Raw genomic sequence first — 22,806 nt, 5'->3', positions numbered from 1 at the left:
ACAACACGTACTGTGCCAACTAAGGCAGAGTTGCCGCAACTGTTTCATCATCCACAGCCGACATGGATTCCTAGGAGCTATTCTTGTCTCCGAAAGCACAGGGCCCCTCATAATTCCTTGCGCTTTGTGTCATCCCAACTGGCCAGCCGACGGTTGCGGCCCCAGCTCCTTTGACCAACGTTCCGGCGCAAGGATGACTTGTCACAACCCTGTGCGTAAGGCTCGCACATTATCCGAGCGCCCTTCTATGCAATTTCTAGAATATGCTCGGATTGGTCACGTCGCGGTGCGCTTCACTCGCCCACACCCTGTCTTTTCCAGAAAATTACCCCTTTCGCCGGTTGTGTCGCCGGACACGAGCCGCCGAGATGACTCTGCTCAAGATACTGCATGCCGTCATCTCAGTTGGCGCCTGCTTTCTATCCGCCAGCCTGCCAGCCACCCAGATTTCTCTCCCACAATGCGTTGTTTAGATCCCATGGACGAATCAGACGTCGGCGGGAGCGCGTCAACAGCTCCGACTCGCATCCAGCCGCATGAAAATGCTACGGACAACGTTCAGAATTCGGCCCTATCGTCTCATACAATCCTACCGGCCCTGCTGTGGTGGCAGGTGAGCCTCATGCACCCCTTATCATCGATCATCCGTTCAGTGGGGAGGTAGAGGGTTCTCTCGTGGTCCTGGGGAGGTTGCCCTGCGTTTACCGTGGGACCAAGTGTGCGACCTATGGCCTGACCTGCTGAACAACCGGGACTTCGGAAATGGTCAATGTCCTGGTACATATCTTCCCGCTGACAACTAGGAAGATCTGCAATCAAAGCTCGTCGTTCCGCTGCACGTGTGCGTGGGAACGTTGCAAATGGCGTCCTACGGTATGCGCGTTGTTGTAGACGTCCCAAATTAGTGGGTTGTACGCCGCTGCACAGACAAGATCCGTCAGTCGCTGACGCGCGGATGAGCATAACCCGTCGTACATAGTAAAGGGAAATAAGTTGGTAATACTAATCTATAGCTACAAGTACATAATGAATCATCTAGCCAACTCCGACCCAAAGCAAGAAAGAATGATAGCTGGGTTTTGCGCAAATACGCAGGCCGATCTCTATCTCACGCAATACTCTAGACCCTCGGTACTCCACCGGTACCGAACAACTCCATCTTCACCCGTTGACTCGGTACGCCATAGCTCCTCAACTTGGCCTCAACGTCGAGCATGAATTGTGTGGGTCCACAACAGTAGTACACTGTCTTGCCGTTGTCCGCATGCAGGTGTTGCCTGTCAATCTTGTCCAGATCCACGCGACCTTTGATAGTGTAGTCTTCGCCCTGAACTTCTTCTGGTAGCGGATTCGACGAGTAAAACACGGCATGCACGTTCTCGTTTGCGGCAGCGCATTGGTCGAAGTAGCTTTTGAACGCGCGCGTTTGCGAGTTACGCGCACCTTGAATCCAAGTTATCGGGCGGTTCGATTTCTCGCTCGTGAGCGAGTTGAAGATGGAGGTTAGAGCAGTTAAACCGACGCCTGCTGAGATGAGCACAACAGGAGCGTCCGCATCAACTTCCTCCGCATCGAAGAAGAAATCTCCAAATGGATGTGACACCTTCACCACATCCCCCTCGTTCTTCACGTCGTGCAGCAGATTCGAAATATAACCCGCATGTGTCATATGCCTCTTCTCTCCCACCTCAATCCCAGGCTCCTTCTTCACACTGATCCTCAAATACTTCTTGCCCGGCGCATCGCTCAAACTGTACTGTCGCGCCTGCCACACACCCCCATCCAGTTCCTCGACAAACACATTAACCGAGATATACTGCCCCGGTTTGTAAACCGGTAACTTGAACTCTGCATCTACGGGCTCAAGATAAAACGACGTGATCTCCTCACTCTCCTTCTCTTTCTTGGCAATGGTGAAGTCTTTCCAGTCAGGCCAATAGCTGGTGTCTTTGTACATTTGGTCCTCCTTGCCAATCATGATGTTGGCTAATTGCCAGTACGCCGCGCCCCATGCGTCTAGGATATCAGGCGTCGCAGCTTCACCCAGTATCGTGCTCATCGTCTCTAGCAAGTGCTTGCCAACGATGTCGTACTGATTTGGTCGGACGAATAAACTGGCGTGCTTGTGGCATATTAGCTCGACGGCTGGACTCAGCTTTCCTAGGTCGTCGATGTTGGCGGCATAGGCGTAGAGGGAGCCAGCGAGGGCTTGGGCTTGGTGACCGGTTGCTTGGTGGGTGTTGTTGAAGACGTTTTTGAGTTCTGGATGCGCTTCTAGCATGTCATGGTAGAACTTTGTTGTTATGGCATTGCCGTGTTCGGCGAGGACGGGGACCGTGGCTTTGATGGTGCGGACTTGGGAGGGGGTTAATGCGCCCATTTTGGTGGTGATTTGGCGAGGATTGGGTGCGTTGTTTGCTGTCGTGTTTCGGTAGAGTTTGTAAAGCGAGGTATGGATTGTCGTTGACGTTGGCGTTGTGGTTATTAATTTGTCCGGGAATGGAGTGCGTGTATGTCACTATTACCACAAATGAAGTAACGGAAACAGATATATAGATGATTCAACAAGCCACATCTTCGCATCCTACACGTCCCTCTATATACTTGTCCATTCCGTTCCTCACCTGCGCCACACCATTTCTCTTACCTCCTACAAGACCCGCTGGAGTATGCATCTCCGCGGTGATGCAACTTTCTCTTTAGGGTCTAAGGATAGATCGAATGACATTAAGAAAAGTCTAAGGGTTCCACATTACAAGGCGTGACGGAAATTACGCTAGCTAATAGGAAAACATCTGTAAGAAGGGTTTCGTATTACGTATAGCCCACGTGTGATTGATGCGGGCTTCCTCGTGTCCGGTCGCCCCCGGGTCCCGTCGCCTTTTTCCGCTGCAGATGTGGGTTAGGGGGCAGGGATTAGATACGTTGATGATGTTCAGGTACAAACGTTATGGGACTAGACTCCGAATGCCAGTGACGAAGCTTCGTGTTTTTCTTACTCGCGCTGTAAGAAGGTATGCTGCAGGATTGCCTGCTACTTGCAGCGACATGGAAGAGCGATGAAAAGCCAGTGTTGACCTTTCTGCACTGCAGACTTGCATACCTGCATCATCGAAGTTCTAGCTGGAAATCAACCAGGGCATCTAAATCAATACCAGAGACCCTGCAAACGTTTTCTTGCAAGCCTCGTAGTCATTCGTAGCAAAAGTTTTCGGCGACCAAAAAGTCATGCCATCAACGCCAGATGGTCGTACGCTTTTCGTTCCGAAATGCCGAGTTCTTCCGATGGCAACCCCGGCGCACGTAGTCATCAATATATGCTTCCGCAGCTGACAATAGCCTTTGAATGTCTGGTGATGGGCTGGTATTGTCGAGTCCTGGAGTTGCGGTTTCTCCGCGGGTGTGACAGGTGCTAGAAAGCGAGGTTGTGTCCAGGGGGATGTCGCGTCTTGACCGCAGAGAACAAGCGTCGTGTTGTCTATTGCGACCGCGCCAATCCGAATGCCTTTGGTACTCATTGCGCAACTATTTTGGACAATCGATACTATCGTATAGAGAATGGCTGAGGACGATGAGGTGCAAAAGGCTAACCTAGGTGACTGACTACTCGCAGAAGCGACCTACAGCAACTACGCGACGTCCTATACTCCCAACGCAGCCCTGTGTTCATCACGATTCTGGTGTCTGGGTATTGGTACACCTCCGTTTGTGTTATTAGTCGCTTGATTCGATAGTATCACAGTACTTCAAAGTGATATCGCATCTGTAGTCCATGTTCCAAACTACCAACCGCTGAATGTGTCTTAAGATACAGCACGACCGCGTCGGAAATATCGAGGTCATCATCCGATGGACCGAAAGCCCCGACGGGTTGACCGCTTGACTACAAGCCTTTAAGTCATCACCAGTCAGCATGTCACAGCATTCTGCATTGATATCCCGCGCAAGCCGGGTTTATGCTTAATGCTGACTTGAGATGACTCCCTCTCAGCCCTTTCAGACTTCCGCCTTAGCGGGATGTAGAAATATCTTTGACAGGTAGATGCCAACTTCCCGCTTTCCACGCATTTACCCCATCCCCATGGGATATAGTTACTAGCGTGACATGTATCACGTGGGTGAGTCATGCAAGCTAACGGCTCTATAATAGCAAGTCTAAACGAAGCAACCAACTACAATGATCTAAACCCTTCGAGATAACACATGCCGCCAAGAGTTGAATAACATTACAAGAGCCAATCATGGGCGAACCAGGTTAGTTAATATATCAGACCTCGAAGGGAAAAGCAGCCAGTCAAAACACTAACACCATAAAGTCCTTAGAGACCACCTTCCCACCGATCTAAAAGCCCGCATGAAAGCGTCTTACGATGCAATCGCCGACACGTACAACACCGAGTTCTACAAAGTCAACGATCCGCTCCGTATCGACTACCTCGGCCGTCTAGTCACCCTGTTACGTTCTTCCTCCTCTCCATCGCCAGTAGCCAACGTACTCGAACTCGGATGCGGCGCCGGAGTACCCGCAACCAAATTTCTCCTGGAGAGCTCGGACCCAAAGTTTAGGATTACCGGAAATGATATTTCGACATCCCAACTCGATCTCGCAAGGACTAATCTGGCAGGTTATGTACAAGACGGTAGACTGACGTTACAAGAGGGCGATATGTTGTCCCTTTCTTTCCCGCCTTCTTCCTTCGACGCTATCACGGGGTTTTACAGCATCATTCACTTACCCCGTGAGGAACAAAGCACACTCATGGGCAAAATCGTGGAGTGGCTTAAACCTGGAGGTTATTTCTTGGCCAACTTCAGCGTGAGAGACATGCCGGGTTTGGAGGCGGAGAAGTGGTTGGGTCATGAGGAGGGGTGGATGTTTTGGAGTGGATGGGGGGAGGAAGGAAGTGTGCGGATGGTAGAGGGGAGTGGATTGGAGGTTTTGGTTAGGGAGGCTAGGCAGGCGGTTGATGATACTACGTTTGTTTGGGTGTTGGCGAGGAAGGAGGGACGAGGGAATTAAGGAGCGGACAGAGTGTTGGAACGGTGTTGGGCTCCTGTTGCGCTTCGCGAGCTTTAGTCATTCAACATGTCATGTATTCCATAATCACACATGACGAGCGTAATCAAGCTTTGGAAATGTCCCAGCAACCACATCATCTCTCCCTATGATTTTCCCAAAATATAAAGCTATGCGACATATGTGTGGAAAGATCAAAAGAAGCTGTTGAAGGCTTGATGGAAGTTTCTTCGCTTCTTCTGCCACCAAAACTTCATACAGCTCCATCATACATTCGAGTATTTGTCCTTGTCCTTTGCTCAAAAGTTGAAAGTATGCAAGGTCATGGCATCTACGTTCATATGAATGAGCCTCGATATCTAAGAAGACGGATAAGAGATAGGCGCGACACTGCACACACAGATGAGCAATAACAACAACAGCCAGAGACCATGACGCAAACCCGCTGCACGTTTCGTTCAAGATACAGACACCTACTACCATCACGACGTAGTGGTTCAATTTTGATCAACAGAAATGGAAATAAGAAAAGAGGGTTGGTTTGGGCGAGGAGGGAGAGACGCACAAAGGTATTTATACCATCCTTCCTTGTACATGACGCATCGAGCTTTGGAAAACAAAAGGTCGGTACTTTCATGAACGACGCAAAAAACAGCTTTTCGTTGCAATCTTAAGAGATATCATGGCAGAGTTTTGTGAGTTTCGAACAGAAAACCCATATATCTATCTTACAGAAAAAATCTCATCTCAGATCTAGCTAAAACCCAGTTTTCATGTCGTTTGTCTAACGGTAGTCATTAGAGTTGTACGCAGGCCTGTTTCCCTGATACCCTCCACCACCGCCACGTCCTCCCCTACCTCTTCCTCCACCACCACCACCACGTCCACCTCTATCATCCCTCGGGTTGTTTCCCTGATAACCACCACCACCACCTCCACTCCTCCCCAAAATCTCATCAGCAGGTCTATAAAACCTCTCATCCCTCAAACTACTACCACCGGGCGCCTGTTGTGGCGGCGGCTGGTTTCCGCCGTTCATCCAAGCAGGACGCTGTTGTGTGACAGGTGGTGGGATGGGCGGAGCGCCATACGGACCGGGAGGTGCAAAGCCACCTACGCCAGGTGGGGGGACCCATCCAGGTGGTGGAGGAGGGAAGTTACCCGCAGCGAATGGAGGCGGAGGGGCGAAATTGCCTCCTGGACCGGGGAATGGGGGAGCAAAGTTGCCAGGTGGGGGAGGACCACCGTAGCCACCCTGGTTTCCACCATAGCCTCCTCGGTTGCCACTGTAGCCGCCGCCGCCGCCACGGCCGTTCTGGTACCCGCCTCCTCCTCGACCACCGCCGTTCTGGTAGTTGTCGTTTCCGCGGTTGTTGTTATATCCACCACCACCGCCACCACCCCCTCGCCAGCCACCGCCTCCACGACCACCTCCACGGCCGCCACGGAAGCCACCGCGTTCATTAGAGCGACGTACAGATTCAGCTTCACCGGGGCTGAGAGCAGGTTTGGGTAGCTTGACGCCAGGGAGGAGAGCGGACTGATGTGCTCGTGTGGAGCTTACATTGGGCATTTCGTAATACACTCTGTATCGTGGTTGTTAGTTACTTGTAGTCTCGCATGTGAAAGCAATAGAGTAGTGTGGAGAGGAAAACATACCTCATGCTCCTATCCTGAGTGACTTCAAACTCTGTGATACCATTTGCATCAAACGGCGGAACAAGCTGACTGTCCATGACAAAAAGATCATGTGGCTCAATATCTCCGTGAAGCGCTCGGCTCTTGGCAGGATCGATTTTGTATTTTTGCTGTCCCTTGCGGTACAGCGCTTTCTCTACGTCGTCGAAAAGACCGCTCTCCTGAGAGAATATGAGTGTTTCTTTACCGAACTCGTTTCGCTTCCTCTCGTCGTCGGAGAGCTCGGGGTACTTGGTTCCCATGGCGTCTAGTAACCTCTTCGAGTCGATAAAGGGCAAGATGGCAACACCCTGCCAGGCAAACTTCTTGCCATTCAAATCGATAGGGAAGTCTTGAGGGTAGAAGTCGACAATTGAACTATCGGGGTCTTCCATGAGGATACGGAAGGGCTCGGGGATAGCGTGATTCGACGCGGCGGGCAATACGCCCATGAGTTGCTCGTAGGGGTGGAAGGGCGTGCCCTTCTCGAAGAGCTTGCGGGGGTCCATGTCTTCGAGACCGACAAAGTCTGCGGCGAAGGGAGCGTAGTGGTGGGGGAAATACCAGGTCCAGGAGGGGCAACCTTGCATGTAGTAGGCCAACACCCAGCAGAGACCCTCGGCGTACTGACGTGCGACTTTGTTGCGGAAAGCGATGTCGTTGGGATCGACGCCAAACTTCTGCTCGTAGTAACGCTCCTCGTAACCGTCCTCCCAAAGCATGATGGTATCTTCTACTGTCCCATCTTCCTTCTTCTGGGACTCGGTAGCCTGGGCAGGCGATTCGGGAACGACGGGCGTATTGCGACCAGGCGTACCATTGTCGGCATCTTCTATCTCATCTATCTTGCGCTTTCCAAGGTGGACAGGGGTTTCAGCTTCGGAAGCGGGCTCGGAAGCGGGCTCAGAAGCTGGAGTCGGCTCAGGTTCAGGTGCAGTTGTGCCATCGGCCTTGGCCTTCATGAGCTCCTTGAGTCGAGCAGCTGCGCTCTTGTTCGACTGGGCGTCTCGGGTGTGCATAATGTCCTTGTGTACATCGCGCACTTCCTTTGACTGCGCATCCTTGGGGTCGAAGAATACTATACCTGCACTGGTATAAGTGTCGGTACTCTCCTTGGCACGCTTGAAGCCAGGCGGGCCGTTTCCGTCGGTTCGTTGTCGCTTGTTGTTATTATTCTGTGCTTCGCGTCTAGCCCTGTTTGCTGCCTGGCGATCCGAGACTTCCTTTCGTTTCTTGAAAATGCCAGCTTCTCGGCTCGCCAGAGCGGACATGATCTGCTGTACACGACGCATGTCTGGGAAACCGTCTTTAGTCACATAGTCATCCATCTCAGCGGCGAGATCTCGCCAGATGCTGATGAGTAAGTCGATACCCTGGTCTCGAATCTCAAGACTGGGCAGATGTGGCAAGAAATCGTTACCGACGAAGAAACACATAAAGACCCAGTCATCGAGTGAGCGTTCTAGGTCATACTTGAACTTGCGCTTTGGTGTGTCCATCTCGACTGCCAAGTATTCGCGCAGGATGTTGGTATGCAGCCAAATGAAGGGCTTGAGTTGGTGCTCGGAGTTGGACCACTCTTCAGCAGCTTCTTCCTCAGTGAGCTTCTTGCCATCGTCGGGGAATTCACAGTTGTTTCTGATATGTCCCTTGCGGCCGCAGCGCGTGCAGACCTTGTCCTTACCCGAGTCGTAGAAGACATCTTCTCTAAGAACACGGAAATAAGGCTCATGAGTAGCAAGACTCAACATGATCAAATCGGCATCCAGGCCGTAGATAACGTGTGAAGTGTTGGGGTCATGTGTAGGCATAGAGCGCTGTGAGCGGATAAAGTTCATGATCTTGTGTTCTCCCTCACCAGGCACAGATGCATCGGAGATGATGACTTTCATGTCCTTCCACGAGGGGTCGGTTGTGAACTTGTACGCGCACCAGTATTGAAGACTCTCGGCAAGAAGATGCATGAAAGGGGTACCAGGTGTGATTGCATTGGAGTCCCAGGTCTTCTCGATGACCTCTTCGAGACTGGAGATGTCCTCGCCACGACTTGCTTTCTGCGAGTTGAGCATCTTCTGAAATTCAGCGCGCTCGTCGTCCTTTTCCTTGGCCTCTTTTGCGGCACGGAAACGACGCGAACGCTGCTGGTTCATCTTGGCACGAGGCGCAACACCGTCTACTGCCATGTAGAGAAGCTTACGGGGACGGACCATGCCGACGCAGCGATCAGTGTATTCGAAGATGGCCATCATCATATCGGCCTCAGTCTTGGGCGCGGGCTTATCTTCAGGATGCGAGCAAGGATGTACAATGCCGTTCATATCGAGGTATAGGTTGTCGAACTCTTCGCCGTTGGGGTTGGGGCCGGTGCGGTCTACTGGGATGACATTGTCGCCAACCTTTTTAGGCAGCTCCTCTTGCACAGTTGACACGATCTTGGGGTATTTCTGGCTAAGCCAGCGGAACATGGCTGGAACACCCATGATGACGATAGGCGCTCAGTGGCGCGCGGCGTAGGGGGAAAGTAGCTGGGAAGGGTAGTATTGCGGTTGCGACGAAAGCGAGAGCGCGTGTACTCGTGATCTGAAATCTGAGTAGTACTGCGAAGGTAGTGAAAGATCAAACGGTGGCGATAAAGCTCCTCTGAGTGATTGCGCCGTTGGAAAAGAAAGAGACTGCCCAAAGGCGATGAAAGTCCTGTCCTCCTCTTTAAGCGCTGGATGCGATATCCAAGAGCAGCGATGAACCTAGTGTCGCAATCTCATTCGGCGCGCGAACACCGAGTTGCGCACGATATGGATGGGTGATGGTGATGGGGGAAAGAGGTTGAAGTAATGGACGACGCGCTCTTAGCTGACAATCGCGGCCGAGACCTGGAGTCGCGGTTTTGCCGACTCTCCGACCCTGCTGGACAAGGGTCTGGAGGAGCCACGGCCCGTGCGCTAAATTATACGTGGAGAGACCACGACATGTTGTACAGGAAAGTTATACGGAGAGGCTTACCTATGGCTGGCAGACCGGGCAAACACACCACTGTACGCACTCTCGCAAATTCCCTACCATGAGGTCGTAGACTAGTCCATCCACCAAGATGATGCGAGTTCTCGAGGCCAATGCGCCTCCCAAGCAGACGGCCACCGACACCATCAGCACTCTTAGTGGGAGATTGACGAGCGCAACCCTCCTAGAAGACCGTCGCGCCGCCATCCTCGGCCTTCGGAGCTTCGCCAAACAATACCCGGCCTCGGTCGCATCAGAAGCGCTCAAAGGACTCATAGCTTGTCTAACCAAAGATGGAGAAGATGTGGACACGCTCAAGGTGGTGCTGGAGACGCTGCTCATGCTCTTCCACCCGGACGAGAATAGTCCCGAGGCGTCGCCAGAGCTGGAGTTTTTGCTGGCAGACCAGTTCTCCCAGGTACGTCCTGTCCTCGTACACGCCTGCTAGTGCTGAGCTTATGATAGCGGCAAGACAACATAACCCTCCTCCTCGACCTCCTAGACACGCCCGACTTCTACTCCCGCCTATATTCGCTGCAACTCATACGCGCCATTTCGCTAGCACGACCCCAGCGAACACAGGAATGCGTCCTCACAGCCCCCGGCGGCATTGAGCGCCTAGTAGCCACCTTGGACGACCCCCGCGATGCTATTCGCAACGAAGCCCTCGTCGTCCTGACTGACCTATCTCGCACCTCTACCGAACTCCAAAAGTTGTTCGTATTTGAGGATGCCTTTACCAAAGTCTTCAACATGATACACGCCGACGGTGGCCTCACACAGGGCGGCGTCGTGGTTCAAGATTGCCTGAGCCTGCTGGCTATCCTTGTACGAAACAATGTGTCCAACCAGACCAACATAAGAGAGATGGGCCATGTCGCGAGATTCGCTGCGCTGCTACCAGGAGCCAAGAAGCCCAAGAAGGCACGCCCAAGCGCAGAAGACGAGGATGAATGGGTTAGTCCACAAAGCGACAAGAACATCTGGGGGTTGCTAGCCATCATGCGCATGTTTCTCGTCAAGGGTAGCGCGGGCACGCTACAAAACCAGAATGTCTTTCAACAACATGGCCTCGTCCGACAGCTCCTGAACATCACTTTCGACCCTGCAACGGCCATGCCCATCAAGATCGAGGCTCTCAACACCCTCGCGGATTTGATCAGAGGCAACGCTCGGCTCCAAGAAGGATTCGCTGGAGAGCAGGTCAGGCCCATTGTCGAACCCGCTACCAATGCCGTTACTTCTCCGAACGGCATAGCCTCTGTGTACGTTATCGAAGCCCTCCTCAACCTGGTCCTTTCCCCAGCACCGAATGAGCTATTCGACTTGCGCAATGCAGGCTGTGAGTGTATCAAGGCCTACTTCTACAACCACGTGCAAATAAAAGAGCATTTCCTCAACCGAGCCATCGATGGTCACCAGGGCGGCGATGAAACAGCCAATGCTCTGACGATTCTGATGGCCGGACCACAAGTTCCACCCACGGGCGACCCGTACAGAATCTGGTTTGCTGCAAACCTCATCTACCACCTCATCTTCGATGATTATCAAGCAAAGAACACCCTTATGCAAGTCAAGGAGGGAGATGCAGAGAGCGGCGAGGAGGTCGTTACGTGCATACAAACGCTCACAGCGAACCTAATTGCAAGCCTGCAACTCGGGGAGGATGAGCGCATATCAGTAGCTTATCTCATGCTTTTGCTAGGATGGCTGTTCGAGGATGCTGCTGCAGTAGATGATTTCTTGGGCGAAGCCAGCAGCCTGCAGAGTCTGGTACAAGCCGTTCTGACCCCTGGAGAAGATCGCGTCGTGATTCGTGGTCTCTGTGCAGCACTACTGGGAGTCGTATACGAGTTCTCAACAAGGGACTCACCTGTGCCACGGCGCGAACTTCAACCATTACTCATGTCGAAGCTCGGTCGCGACAAGTATCTCGACGCCATCACTGAACTACGACGCCATCCACTCGTGCGCGACTTCGAGGTCTTGCCCCGAAATGGCGGTGGAGGTGGTAGCTTGCCAGATATCTTCTTCGATGAAGCCTTTGTAGACTTTCTCAAAGACAACTTCAGCCGGCTATCTCGAGCCATCGACCGCAACCCAAACATTGAACAGCACCAGTCGCACGACGGCATTGACCGAGATGTAGTCGATGCGCTCCGCGGGGAGCGCGACGAGAAAGAGCAAACGATCCAAGAACTCAAAGCACTACTCATGACTCTAGAGCAAAAGATAGATCAAGAGCAGGCTGAGCATCGCAAGACCCAGCAATCCGCCGAGGAGCAACGCAGCACATTGAAACGCATCAACGACAAACTGCACGACGATATCGACAAGGAAGCTGCGAAGAAGGATCGCGAGCACAGACAGGCAATGCTGGAAACGGAAAACAAGTATAATCTTCAAATCGTTGCGTTGAACAACAAAGTGCAACAAGCGAATAAAGACGCGAATCTTGCTGTTGCAAAGGTGCGACAGGAGTACGATGAGCAACTCCATGACGCACATCGGACGTGCGGGGAATTGGAGAGGAGGTTGAACGCTTCAGAGAAAGCGAGACAGGACGCCATCGACAACGTGAGGAACTTACAGGACACACTTATACAGACACGGACTGAGGTGGCTACCATCACAGAGACCCTGCGTAACGCACAGAGTCATGTGCAGAACAGCGAAGCACAACTCCAGATTCTCACTGAGGAGAAGGAGCAACTCGCCAATGAGAAAGAAACACAGATCAAGCATCTGAAAGAAGAATCGGAAGCGCGGCTCCAGCAGGCGAAGTCAGACCACGAAACCCAGCTCCAGCAATCCAAATCAGACAAGGAAAGCTTGCAGGCGGCTATTGAGAAGCTGAAAGCGGAGAATCAGGAACTTAAGACGAAAGCACAGGATCAAACATGGAAGGTCAAAGAAGCGGAGGAGAAGCTCCGCAAAGCAGAAGAAAAGGCCCGCAAAGCAGAAGCAACTACCGCCAAGCCAAGTACCAACCAGAAGGGCGTCAGTGAGAAAGAGGTCAAAGAACTGAAAGATAAATTGCGAAAGGCCGAGGAAAGTGAAAAGGAGAAGGCCACCGAACTTGAAGACTTGATCATGGTCCTCAGCGATCTTGAAGAGAAGAGGACCAAGGACAAGGTATATTCCACCCTTTCGGACAAAGACCTATGTGAACATGGGACTAATAGTGGATGTAGGAACGGCTCAAGGCTCTTGGGGAGGAAGTTTCGGATGATGAGGAGGAGGATGAAGAGGATGAAGATGATGAGGAATCTAGTGATGAGGAGGACGAGGAGGATGAAGACGATGACGGACAAGAGGAGAAGAAGAAGTAGATTTGATAGGATCAAATTCAACTTGGTCTCCGCCATCTGTGCTCTTCGCGAGGGTCGTCGTTGTCGTCTATCGATATGCTACCTGCGAGGCTACGTAATCGCACCGCCAACTCAGCGGTATTTGTGGAAATTTCCATTGCGTTGGGATGTCCAAACTTGAGCGTTAAGCTTGAGGAAAACAATCTAAGGGCAATATCTGCGCGTCTCCGAGATCCCTGTCAAAGCACGTTGCATTCTCCTTCACCAGTCACCTCTGCACAGCGGTGAAAGTGTGACAAGTACCCTTTGAAGAAGTCACCGCGATTCACCGTCTCGAATACCAATCAGGGCCATGCGTATCACATAGCAAGCTTTAACCTCTCTATATCTCTTTCTCGGAGCATGGGAAGCAGACTCCGAGCAACCGCTTTGAGCTAACAGGAAGACTTACCTTGAAGTTGTTCATGTTATGCTAATACTACTAGAGCCACAGTGAGTGCCATTGGAGTTCTCCACAGCTAGAGTAAGACTTGGGAAAACGGGCTACTTTATAGAGTTACGCGTGTTCATGGAGCGATCCCTTTGACGGTCTGCGGGCGTCAGAGTAAGGGTTCAGCACAGCCAGGCAGCTTCACTGATGGGCTGAAGCGAGACGGAAGTGATGTAAGAGCGTAGCACTGCTGATGCGGTGGGTGAGCCACCGGACAAGCCATGAGGGTGTGAAAGTGCGATGATGTAATTGACGGGCATGCCAGGGGGCTAGGAATACCCACCGCGTAGCGGTTTTCCACGCTTCACCACAAAAACAGCGTCTTTGCAACATTCAGGTGCGCGTCTCTACGCGATGCGACAATGTATTACTTCATGTATCACTTTATCGGCTGATCCGTAGATGCAGATACCCACTAGTTCGCGAACCGCTTTGACCATGAGCTTCTTAGTAAGGCAGTCGTGGATATTAGGCCTACCATAAGTTTCCTCCTGTCATCATTCCATTCTGATTGCGTCAGTTCATGTATGGTATTTGAACCGACCAAAGTGCACGAGTCTAACTGTGCTTCCATGGAAACAACCTTCGCCGCGTCGCGAGGGTATGAAGTTCCGGGCATGCGCCAACGGAGGAATTAATCAAGCTTCGAGAAAGGCGGGGAGCGTTGGGGTTAGCCAGGCACTAACCGAACATCAGCCATGATAGCCCTCAGGATCCTTCTCGGTGTACATTTACCCCGGAATACGGTGCCCCACGGGGATGCGATCATCTGCTGATCCGATGCAACGTCGATAACCATGAGGTACAAATGGTTTCGCGAGGACGCTGTCGCTCTCGCTACACCCATTAATGGACCAAGTAAACAGTCAAGATGCGCTCCTCTCCCATACAAGCATATTACACCTTACTGCTATCCACTTTGGTCTACGGCAAGATTGATAGGCAAGTGCAACAATTCTATTTTGGTTCAGGACTCTGACGCGAGCAGGCATTCAATAGTCTCGCAGTTCAACATCGTCCGAACCAACCTCATCGACAATGAGACGACACCTCTCCAGGTCGGCAACGGCAACTTTGCGTACAACGTTGATACCACAGGAATGCAGGCATGTCATTTGGACTTCCAAAACTACCACGTGATTGACTTGAAGCGCAGACATACTTGCCTTTCAATACATTATCTAGCTGGGCCTGGCACAATGACTCACTTCCTGCGAACGGGTATGGAGTACTCAGTCGCGCTCTTTTGTTGCCGTTAACGCGTATAGGGAGCTACCTTCTGATTACAAAGGCGTCATGCGCGAGACATATGGACGCGAAGTCTACTACGACATCCCAGATCCCAAGCTAAAGCAGGCAACTCAATGGCTAATCAGCAATCCAAACCGACTGAACCTGGGCCGCATTGGCCTCCGCTACCAAGGAAGTACACTCAACGAATCATTCATCACCGAGTCAAGGCAAGAATTGGAGTTGTGGGATGGCACAATCACATCCAATTTCAAGGTTGACGGCGAAGATGTGAAGGTGGTGACCCAGGGCGACTTCGAATCCGATGCTGTTGCCTTTACAATCGAGTCGAATCTTATTAAGAGTGGCGCTTTGCAGGTCGAGTTGGATTTCCCGTATCCACCTATACATACCACGCAGTATAAATACGAAGTAGGTATCCATCGAGCTCCTTTGTCGATGCACCTTGGTCATGTACTGACCGTCTCCGTAGGTCTTTGCAGGTGTATACGACTTTCCTCTCAACCACAGCACTACGCTATTGGAAGACGGAAGCGATCGCACATCGGCGCATATCCAGCATGATTTGCAAGAAGTGCGATATTTTGCCAACTTGCGATGGCCAAAAGAATCATCACTCAAGCTGACCCGAAACGAGCCTCCGAACTCAACTTCCATTACAGCACACCGCTACACCTTGAGTACAAGTTCCGCTGATTCTTCGATCGGTTTCACTGCCCAGTTCTCACCCGACCAACGTGTGCCGAGCCTGCCCGCAAAGATCTCGGATAAGAATGTGCGGGGCTGGAATAAGTACTGGAAAGAGGGCGGCTTCGTTGATCTAACTGCATCTTCCAACCCGAACGCGACCGAGCTCCAGCGTCGTATCATCAAGTCGCAGTACCACGTCCGCGTAAATAGCGCAGCCAAGGGTCAATCGCCGCAAGAAAGTGGGCTGATGAACAATGGCTGGTATGGCAAGTTTCACATGGAGATGTTGATTTGGCATAACGCGCACTGGGCCACATGGGGTCGCCAGGAGTATTTTGACGACATCTTCCCAGAGCTATACGAGACTCTTCTTCCCTCATCTCTGGCTCGCGCACAATACATGGGCTGGGAAGGTGCGCGATGGCCAAAGATGACGGAGCTCGAAACTGGCGTCAGCTCACCAGGCGACGTCAACGCCCAGCTGATATGGCAGCAACCTCACCCGTTCTATCTCGCGAACTTGGCATTTCAGGCGAGCCCTACAAGAGAAACTCTTCAGAAGTGGGACAAGGTACTCACTGCTACTGCAGACTACATGGCATCTTATCCCGGCCTTAATGCAACCACTGGAAAGTACGACCTCGGTCCGCCAACCTACGGTGTGACTGAAAACACACCACCAAACTCTACTCGCAACCTAGCATACGAGATCGCATACTGGCGCTACGGTCTAGATGCCGCCGCAGAATGGAAGCGCAAACTGCACCAACCTGTTCCTGAGAAATGGATGCACGTTGCCGCAAACCTGGCTTTACCACCTAAAATCGATGGCTTGTACACTGTATACGATGGACTCAACAGCTCTTGGTGGGCGGACCTAAAGCTCACCGGCGATCCCCGCAGCCTCATTATGATGCAAGGTATCCTCCCCGATACGCCCGCCGTAGACCCCGAAGTCGCGCTTCGCACCGCCGACAAAGTCTGGGAAGTATGGGGCGATGACAAGATTCGAGGTTGGGGACGTCCTGTCCTCGCTATCAACAGTGCGCGGATTGGCAACCCCGAGCGTGCGATTTACCATCTTACTGCGTATGATTATTGGAAGTTTGATGATGCAGGGTTTGCGATTCGAGGCGGAGATGGTGGTACCCCGCCGCCGTTCATGCCTGGTAATGCGGGCTTCCTGTATGCGATTGCGTACTGTGCGGCGGGCTGGAAGGGATCAGAAGGCGATGCACCAGGCTTTCCCAAGGACGGCAGTTGGACTGTGAAGCATGAGGGGTTGATGAAGGCGTTATAAGATAGTATTCTTGGGGCGCGCAAACAGTAAACCTCATGTTACAACGGCGGATTGGCCATCGTAAGAAGATTTTAAAGTGTCCAGCTCAACGCCCTCGATTTTGAGATTACTCCGCCTGCGCAGAACCCAAGAAGGCGGAGCAAATGACAAGAGATCTCGCCACTTCCTTCCACTTTGTAAAGGTGCTTGTACGTTCTTTCGTCTCCGCTGTTCTTTCATTTCGTGCATGGCCTGTACGACACTGTCGTACAGCTTATCCCCGCGATACGCTAGCAAAACTGCAGCAAAAACGATACCAGCGGTTACTGGGATGGCAGTAGCCCAGAAGAAAGCTTGGGTACTATTTGTGTTGCGGATGTCTGACATGTTCATGCCGAAAAAGCTTGTTATGAACGAGCTAGACTGTGTTAGCCCATATTAATATGCGACAATAAAGGACACTAACAGCGGAAGAAAGATGGTGGTGATCATTGTGAATACCAGAATAGCTTTACCGTGGTCTTCTTCGAGAATCTCCACACTCTGCTTTAGCTGCTCACGAAGGTATTGCGTGCGGTGCTCGAGAGCCTCGAGCTCTACCGCTTTGGTTTGTAGAGACTTGAGACTGTCACTGATACACTCCAACTCCGATGGATACATATTGGTGCGATCGGGTATGGGGTCTTCGAAGGTTTGTGGGTCGAGAACCTGGAGTAGACTAGTGAAAGTCTTTTGTTGCCACGAGTTTACGAGCTGAACAACGGTAAGCTCTTCCTGAAGCTTTTGGATGGTTCTAAGCAGACGCTTGCGAGGAAATTGGTTGATCTGATATTGCTGAAGTGTTAGTGACCAAAGCCAAGCGCATGGATAGTGCAAGTAGCGGGTTTGATAGTTTTTAGTTGGGCGCGCTACACTTACCAATTCGGAAGTATACTCCTGGTATAGCTGATTGACATTCATCTTTACTTCTTTGAGGAGATGCCTCTTCTCGATGTTTTGGAGAAAGATCGAAACAAACAACTCTGGCTCGGCACTGCCTATACTGACCATACCCTCCTCGACCTCAGCAAGAGCTATGGCCTTCTCAGCTTTGGTCATAGAAGCTTGCGCGGATTCACCCAGCTTTCCAAGTTCCTCGAGTGCACTTCGTATCGTAGGTGTCTCCAGATCGTCGATTGCTTTTCCCGGCACATGATTCCACATGCGTGTCTCGTTCCTTATGGCAACCACAGTCGTCATAGCTTGCATCAGAAAGAGTGTTGTTTCTTCGAAACAGTCGATAAGGCCTACCGGTAAGTGATATCGGTGCTGGCCGTCATGTTTATCGAGAGTAACCCCAGAATGTAATCTCAGTCCTCGCGTGACCAACAGCTTAAGATACCGTATGCAGATCTGTAGAAGCCGTAGTTGCTTCTTGTTGGCTCTTTCGTTGCGAACGTTGTTTTCAATACGTAAAAAGTGGCGACGCACACTTTGCTGACATCCTGATGGATCCAAATCCGAGCTTTCACGGTAATGTTTATGCTAAGGTGATGCAAAGCGTCCTGACGTGAGTTGTATATCTGTCCATCCCTACACGCTGAGCAAGACTCAATTGGGACAATTGGCTCGCTGATTCCATAGGTGCGCAAAAACTCCATTTCGAGTGGGCGTATGATGAAGACGAGCTTTGCATGCTCATCATCATCAAACAAAAGAGTCGCACTCTATTCCTCTTGTCAGTATAGACAATCTTTGCGTAAGGGAGTGAACGATATGTACCGAATGGGTACTGCACCCTCTCTCAAGAAATCAATTGACAGCTATCAAATGGTGTAAGAGAGAATGATGATAAAACATTTTGACATACATTGAGCTGCGCCATTGAGCCCCAGATCCTGTAGCACACGGAGTGTGGATAATCACACGGAATATAGAGCTCAACGAAACGTTTCAACCATGAATATAGATCATGAATCGCAGTGTAAACTACACCTTTTTGTACGTGAAGAACCGGATCCTCACGTGGGAGCTTTTTTGACATTGCCCCAAGAGCCAATAACACTTGCGACGTAGTGATCCATGGTTCTGGCCGGCTCGAGATTCGTTGTTGACTGGCTGCGTCGATATCGCTAGACAGCTGAGGTTTTGTGGCAACCAGTGAGTACTCTAGATCGGAGATTGTGAGTTCTTTGGAAGATTTGTAAGACTGTTCGTTTCTTTGGCTGTTACCCTGTTCAATCTCTCGCATTACCACGTGAAGATGCTCGGCTGTGATGCGCTCTATATCATCCTTCCGATCCAGTTCCGCTTCCATCGATATCCAGGTCAAGAATGGTTTTACCATTTTACAGACTAACCCAGAAGCCAAGTTTGACAACTCTGCCTTTTCAGAAACTACGGATTTGGGTGCTTGGCCTTGAGCTCGAAGTGATCTCTTTGCGGATCTGATTGCGTTTGTGGTATTCGAGTTTGAGGTTCCTTCGAAAAGACTCATAGCATCCCTGACTATAGCCTCAAGACTTTCTGATTCTTTCTTGGGCGATGAATTCTCGATTCCAAGTGCTTTAAGCATATCATCGCGGTAGCTGGGGTTTGACGAAAAGACTGTGCCCTGTGACTCTAGCTCGCACATACTGCGCAACAGTTCTGCACGAGCTATACCGGCCTGCAACCGCGTCAGAATCTCAAGTTAGCGCCTTCGTGCTTCAGGTGGGGCGCCACCCCATAGTCTGAGAACACGGGACATGTCTAATTTGAACTTTTTTAGGTACTCGGTCGTTATTTGAGGATGCTCCAACGACTTTAGCTGTGCAAGAATAGTCGCTTCTACTTTAGTTGCCTCTTCTACTGTCAGTGATAGACTTTCGAGCTGCAGTGGATGGGAGTTGTTGCGAGGACCAGTAACGTGGAAGCTTGCGAGATCAGTGTTATAGAGGGACTCCCTGGAGCTGATGGGAGCGTTTCGTGGTTATCTGGTTCTTCGAAAGAGTGGTCCTGGGCTAGACGGCTATCCGCGCCATTTGGAGAACTAGCTGTGATACATTGCTGTTGCGCTTTGCTATATTCGTCCTGGGTCGGCGTTGTGATCTCTACGTTATCCAGCGAGCATTCAGAAGTAGTCGTTATACTCAGAGCATCAGACTCATCATCTTGGAACCTGTAGTCCTCGACACGCATTCCTTCGAACAGCTGTACTAGGTCGTGGTCGTATGTTTGTGTATCAGTTTCCAACTGTGCAACAGCTTGTGAAGACTCCATCAAATCATGACCGGCCGCGGCAGACCGATCCCGAGTTGTAAGACCTGTCCACTGGGATTCCTGGCCTTGATGATCAATGACAAGTGGGAAGTACGTCTTGTGATGCGAGAGCGAAATCGTTGAATCCCTAAGATCGGTACTATCGAGCTCGGCACATGAAATCACGATATCTGGCAGAGTCAGACAGTAGTACGGAAGTGACATATGCATTCTCACAGGAATTTAGGATAACGATCCAACATTGGGGAGCATGAAGAACTCGGTCCGACATTTGTGGTAGCTCACTACAAAAGCTTGAAGGCTCCTCGCGGAATGCAGTAAATTCATATGGGTAGAGTGTCTGCAGTATGCTCCTAGTCGGATACTCAAGCTCAGGTGAGTGAACGGCCTGTTCATGCATGCCTATTAGAGATACGGAAGTCATATAAAGATCGCAGACGGTTGCGTGAGTAGGCTGATAAATGGGCTGGGGTTGGGTTACCTAGGTAGGAAATAACTAGGCTTGATAGCCAGGCAGGTTGAGGATAAGGCAGATAAGGGTTATAGTATGTAGGCGGATAATACAAAGGGGCCACCACTCGTTTGTTGACAGCTTCGCCCTGTCTCCGCTAGGGATTAGTTAGCCGGTCGACTGGAGGTTGCGCGCCTGGACTGGTTCGAACTTTCAATCGACCCTTCTAGACGACTTCGTCTTCTGAAGAATCGGGATCGTCTTCAGTATGAGGTTCCATGGCTGAGGAAGTCGATGCACTGATCTCTGAATTGGTCTCTACATTTTCCGTATCGACTTGACGATGGTTGTTCGCCGGGTCTCTGCGCATCTTTGAAGTTCTTCGCACCGTCGCGCCTCTTTCGGCCGTCAACTCAAACCCCAGAGCATGTAAAGCGACGATACATGGTCCATAGTAGTTTCAGCTGAGTCCGAGACGACCCTGCCCCACGTAGAAGATCTAAGTTTGGCATGGAACGCATGTTCTGCGGCCTGCAGCACCAACAGGACACGGTATGGTTTGGATTAAGCGATCCCCCATGCACCATGCATATGGTGGCCAATTGCGCAAGAAGGGCAAACTGCGTGAGGCCGTCATGCATATTTGATGCAAGAGAGATGGTGATGATGCGGGAGTGGTTTGCTTCAAGCGAGAATGGCTCCCGCGGCTGGCTGATATGAAGCGGCTCGATGCGGCACAACCGCTCTCAGTTGCTGAACCACCTACCCTTGTTCCTCTATACCAGATATCTAGAAGTTTCAAACTGTTCTTCCAGGCAACATCGTAAGGAAACAGCAGATAATGCATATGGCGCAGTGATGGCGGGACCTAGCTACCCCTCCTCTACCCTGGTAGCTACTTCCCCTTTTAGTTAAGCGCGATGACTCCACGAGCAACAGTGAACTATCCAAGTACACATCAACTCACAATGGAACCACTTGAATCTGTCATCATTCCACGTAAAACACGCTTCTAGAAGTAACATTACCACCATGGCCTCACCACAGCAATGCCTAGACCATTTAATCCTCTTCGTCCCAGCCAACCCAACCACGAAACTACCTGAAGTGCCACCGTTCTTCTCGAACAACTTCACACTCACTCCAGGAGGTTTCCACGCCGATGGCGCGACATCGAATACCTTGATCCTTCTTGTGGATGGATGCTATATCGAGCTCATCTCCTTCATTAATCCCTCTCTCGCACCTGAGCATTGGTGGGGCCCGGACGCCAACTTCATGGGCTGGAAAGATTGGTGCTTAACAAATTCTCTTACGCCGGAGAAAAATTACGAGGCAGTAAAGGGCAGCCATTCAGAGCCGATCAGAGGCGGGAGAAAGAGAGCTGATGGTGTTGATGTAGCCTGGGCTGTTACCTTTCCTGAGGGAGAGAAGGGCGGGCAGAACATCAGAGGCAAGGTCCCGTTCTTCTGCCACGACATCACGTCTCGTGATATTCGTGTGCCGCTTGATGAGGCGAAGACGACGCATCCGTGTGGCGTGTTGGGTGTTAGACAACTTAGCATCATCATGCGGGATCAGGCTATGCTTGAAGAGACAAAGACTGTGTACGAAAGCATGATTGGCCATGCTATGAAGGAAACAGGCGGCGAAGTCAGATTCTTGCTTGGACGCGTGCAGGAGGTTGAGAAGCTCAATGGTGGAGCGGAGATTGTGCTACGTTTGCCAAAGAATGAGGAGGAGCGGGGAAACGTCAAGAAACGGGGATTCTGGTATGGAGATGTTGTTCTCGCAACGAATGCGCAACCTGGAAAGACTGGAAGTTCTAGGGAGAGGCTGGATAGCGATGTTGGCGGGGTTTGGCTAGAGTATTCTTGAGCAACTGAAAGAAACCAATCAGCGTTTTCATACGATGATGGCGATTCTTTCTAAATCGAGTTGGTTTACGCCAAACACCAATTGCTTAGACCGTAATCACCTCCGCTCTTATGTCTTGAATGTACTAAACCCATACAACACATACATTAGTCTTTATGTTTTTGCAGCAAGCATGGTTACTTTGCGTGTGTAGTCTTTGACCGGATCCACCACAACTCCAGCAATCCCTATCATACCCATGCGAACAAGTACTCTTGAAAAAAGAAATGTCACAAAGCTAAGAAACTCACCGTGAGGTACACCTGACCTAATGCTCAGAACTTGGGCTTTGCACGCACGTGTTTCTGGTCCCAACTGCGGAGCGGTATCGCGCAACGCTTTGCACAACCGTTCCCTCACGACCTTGTACATCTTTGGCATCCGATGTCTTGGGGAAAGAGGCTCAACGATAGCCTGTGAGCCAATGTCAACCGAAGTGCGTTCTACCATGTCACTCTTATACATAGGTATCGTGTTGGAATTGTG

At 51.1% G+C, this 22,806-nt stretch overlaps 8 protein-coding genes across 8 annotated transcripts; 4 read left to right on the top strand and 4 right to left on the bottom strand.

Moving 5' to 3' along the window:
* Nucleotides 1–1,120: 1,120 nt before the first annotated feature.
* ALTATR162_LOCUS493 (uncharacterized protein) lies at nucleotides 1,121–2,380 on the bottom strand (the record flags this gene model as incomplete). The annotated part of the gene is made up of 1 exon (XM_043308087.1): nucleotides 1,121–2,380. One exon carries the CDS (start codon nucleotides 2,378–2,380, stop codon nucleotides 1,121–1,123), a length of 1,260 nt encoding a protein of 419 aa, XP_043164022.1.
* Nucleotides 2,381–4,241: 1,861 nt separating this feature from the next.
* Nucleotides 4,242–5,020, top strand: ALTATR162_LOCUS492 (uncharacterized protein; the record flags this gene model as incomplete). The annotated part of the gene is made up of 2 exons (XM_043308086.1): nucleotides 4,242–4,254; nucleotides 4,317–5,020. 2 exons carry the CDS (start codon nucleotides 4,242–4,244, stop codon nucleotides 5,018–5,020), a joined length of 717 nt encoding a protein of 238 aa, XP_043164021.1.
* A 781-nt stretch (nucleotides 5,021–5,801) lies between these two features.
* On the bottom strand, nucleotides 5,802–9,174 carry ALTATR162_LOCUS491 (uncharacterized protein; the record flags this gene model as incomplete). The annotated part of the gene is made up of 2 exons (XM_043308085.1): nucleotides 5,802–6,603; nucleotides 6,677–9,174. The coding sequence occupies 2 exons, from the start codon at nucleotides 9,172–9,174 to the stop codon at nucleotides 5,802–5,804; spliced, it is 3,300 nt and encodes a 1,099-aa protein (XP_043164020.1).
* A 608-nt stretch (nucleotides 9,175–9,782) lies between these two features.
* ALTATR162_LOCUS490 (uncharacterized protein) lies at nucleotides 9,783–13,023 on the top strand (the record flags this gene model as incomplete). The annotated part of the gene is made up of 3 exons (XM_043308084.1): nucleotides 9,783–10,109; nucleotides 10,157–12,826; nucleotides 12,886–13,023. The coding sequence occupies 3 exons, from the start codon at nucleotides 9,783–9,785 to the stop codon at nucleotides 13,021–13,023; spliced, it is 3,135 nt and encodes a 1,044-aa protein (XP_043164019.1).
* Nucleotides 13,024–14,289: 1,266 nt separating this feature from the next.
* On the top strand, nucleotides 14,290–16,733 carry ALTATR162_LOCUS489 (uncharacterized protein; the record flags this gene model as incomplete). Its single annotated transcript, XM_043308083.1, has 4 exons — nucleotides 14,290–14,598; nucleotides 14,649–14,713; nucleotides 14,761–15,154; nucleotides 15,216–16,733. 4 exons carry the CDS (start codon nucleotides 14,290–14,292, stop codon nucleotides 16,731–16,733), a joined length of 2,286 nt encoding a protein of 761 aa, XP_043164018.1.
* A 33-nt stretch (nucleotides 16,734–16,766) lies between these two features.
* ALTATR162_LOCUS488 (uncharacterized protein) lies at nucleotides 16,767–17,951 on the bottom strand (the record flags this gene model as incomplete). The annotated part of the gene is made up of 3 exons (XM_043308082.1): nucleotides 16,767–17,130; nucleotides 17,179–17,546; nucleotides 17,631–17,951. 3 exons carry the CDS (start codon nucleotides 17,949–17,951, stop codon nucleotides 16,767–16,769), a joined length of 1,053 nt encoding a protein of 350 aa, XP_043164017.1.
* Nucleotides 17,952–19,544: 1,593 nt separating this feature from the next.
* Nucleotides 19,545–20,162, bottom strand: ALTATR162_LOCUS487 (uncharacterized protein; the record flags this gene model as incomplete). Its single annotated transcript, XM_043308081.1, has 1 exon — nucleotides 19,545–20,162. The coding sequence occupies one exon, from the start codon at nucleotides 20,160–20,162 to the stop codon at nucleotides 19,545–19,547; it is 618 nt and encodes a 205-aa protein (XP_043164016.1).
* Nucleotides 20,163–21,435: 1,273 nt separating this feature from the next.
* ALTATR162_LOCUS486 (uncharacterized protein) lies at nucleotides 21,436–22,281 on the top strand (the record flags this gene model as incomplete). Its single annotated transcript, XM_043308080.1, has 1 exon — nucleotides 21,436–22,281. One exon carries the CDS (start codon nucleotides 21,436–21,438, stop codon nucleotides 22,279–22,281), a length of 846 nt encoding a protein of 281 aa, XP_043164015.1.
* Between the last annotated feature and the right edge of the window lie 525 nt (nucleotides 22,282–22,806).

This window comes from Alternaria atra (genome assembly GCF_907166805.1).
Source record: "Alternaria atra isolate CS162 genome assembly, contig: 21, whole genome shotgun sequence".
In the NCBI taxonomy this organism is placed as follows: Eukaryota; Fungi; Ascomycota; class Dothideomycetes; order Pleosporales; family Pleosporaceae; genus Alternaria; species Alternaria atra.
The sequence above is the reverse complement of the archived record's forward strand: the minus strand, read 5'-3'. Positions and strand labels throughout refer to the sequence as shown.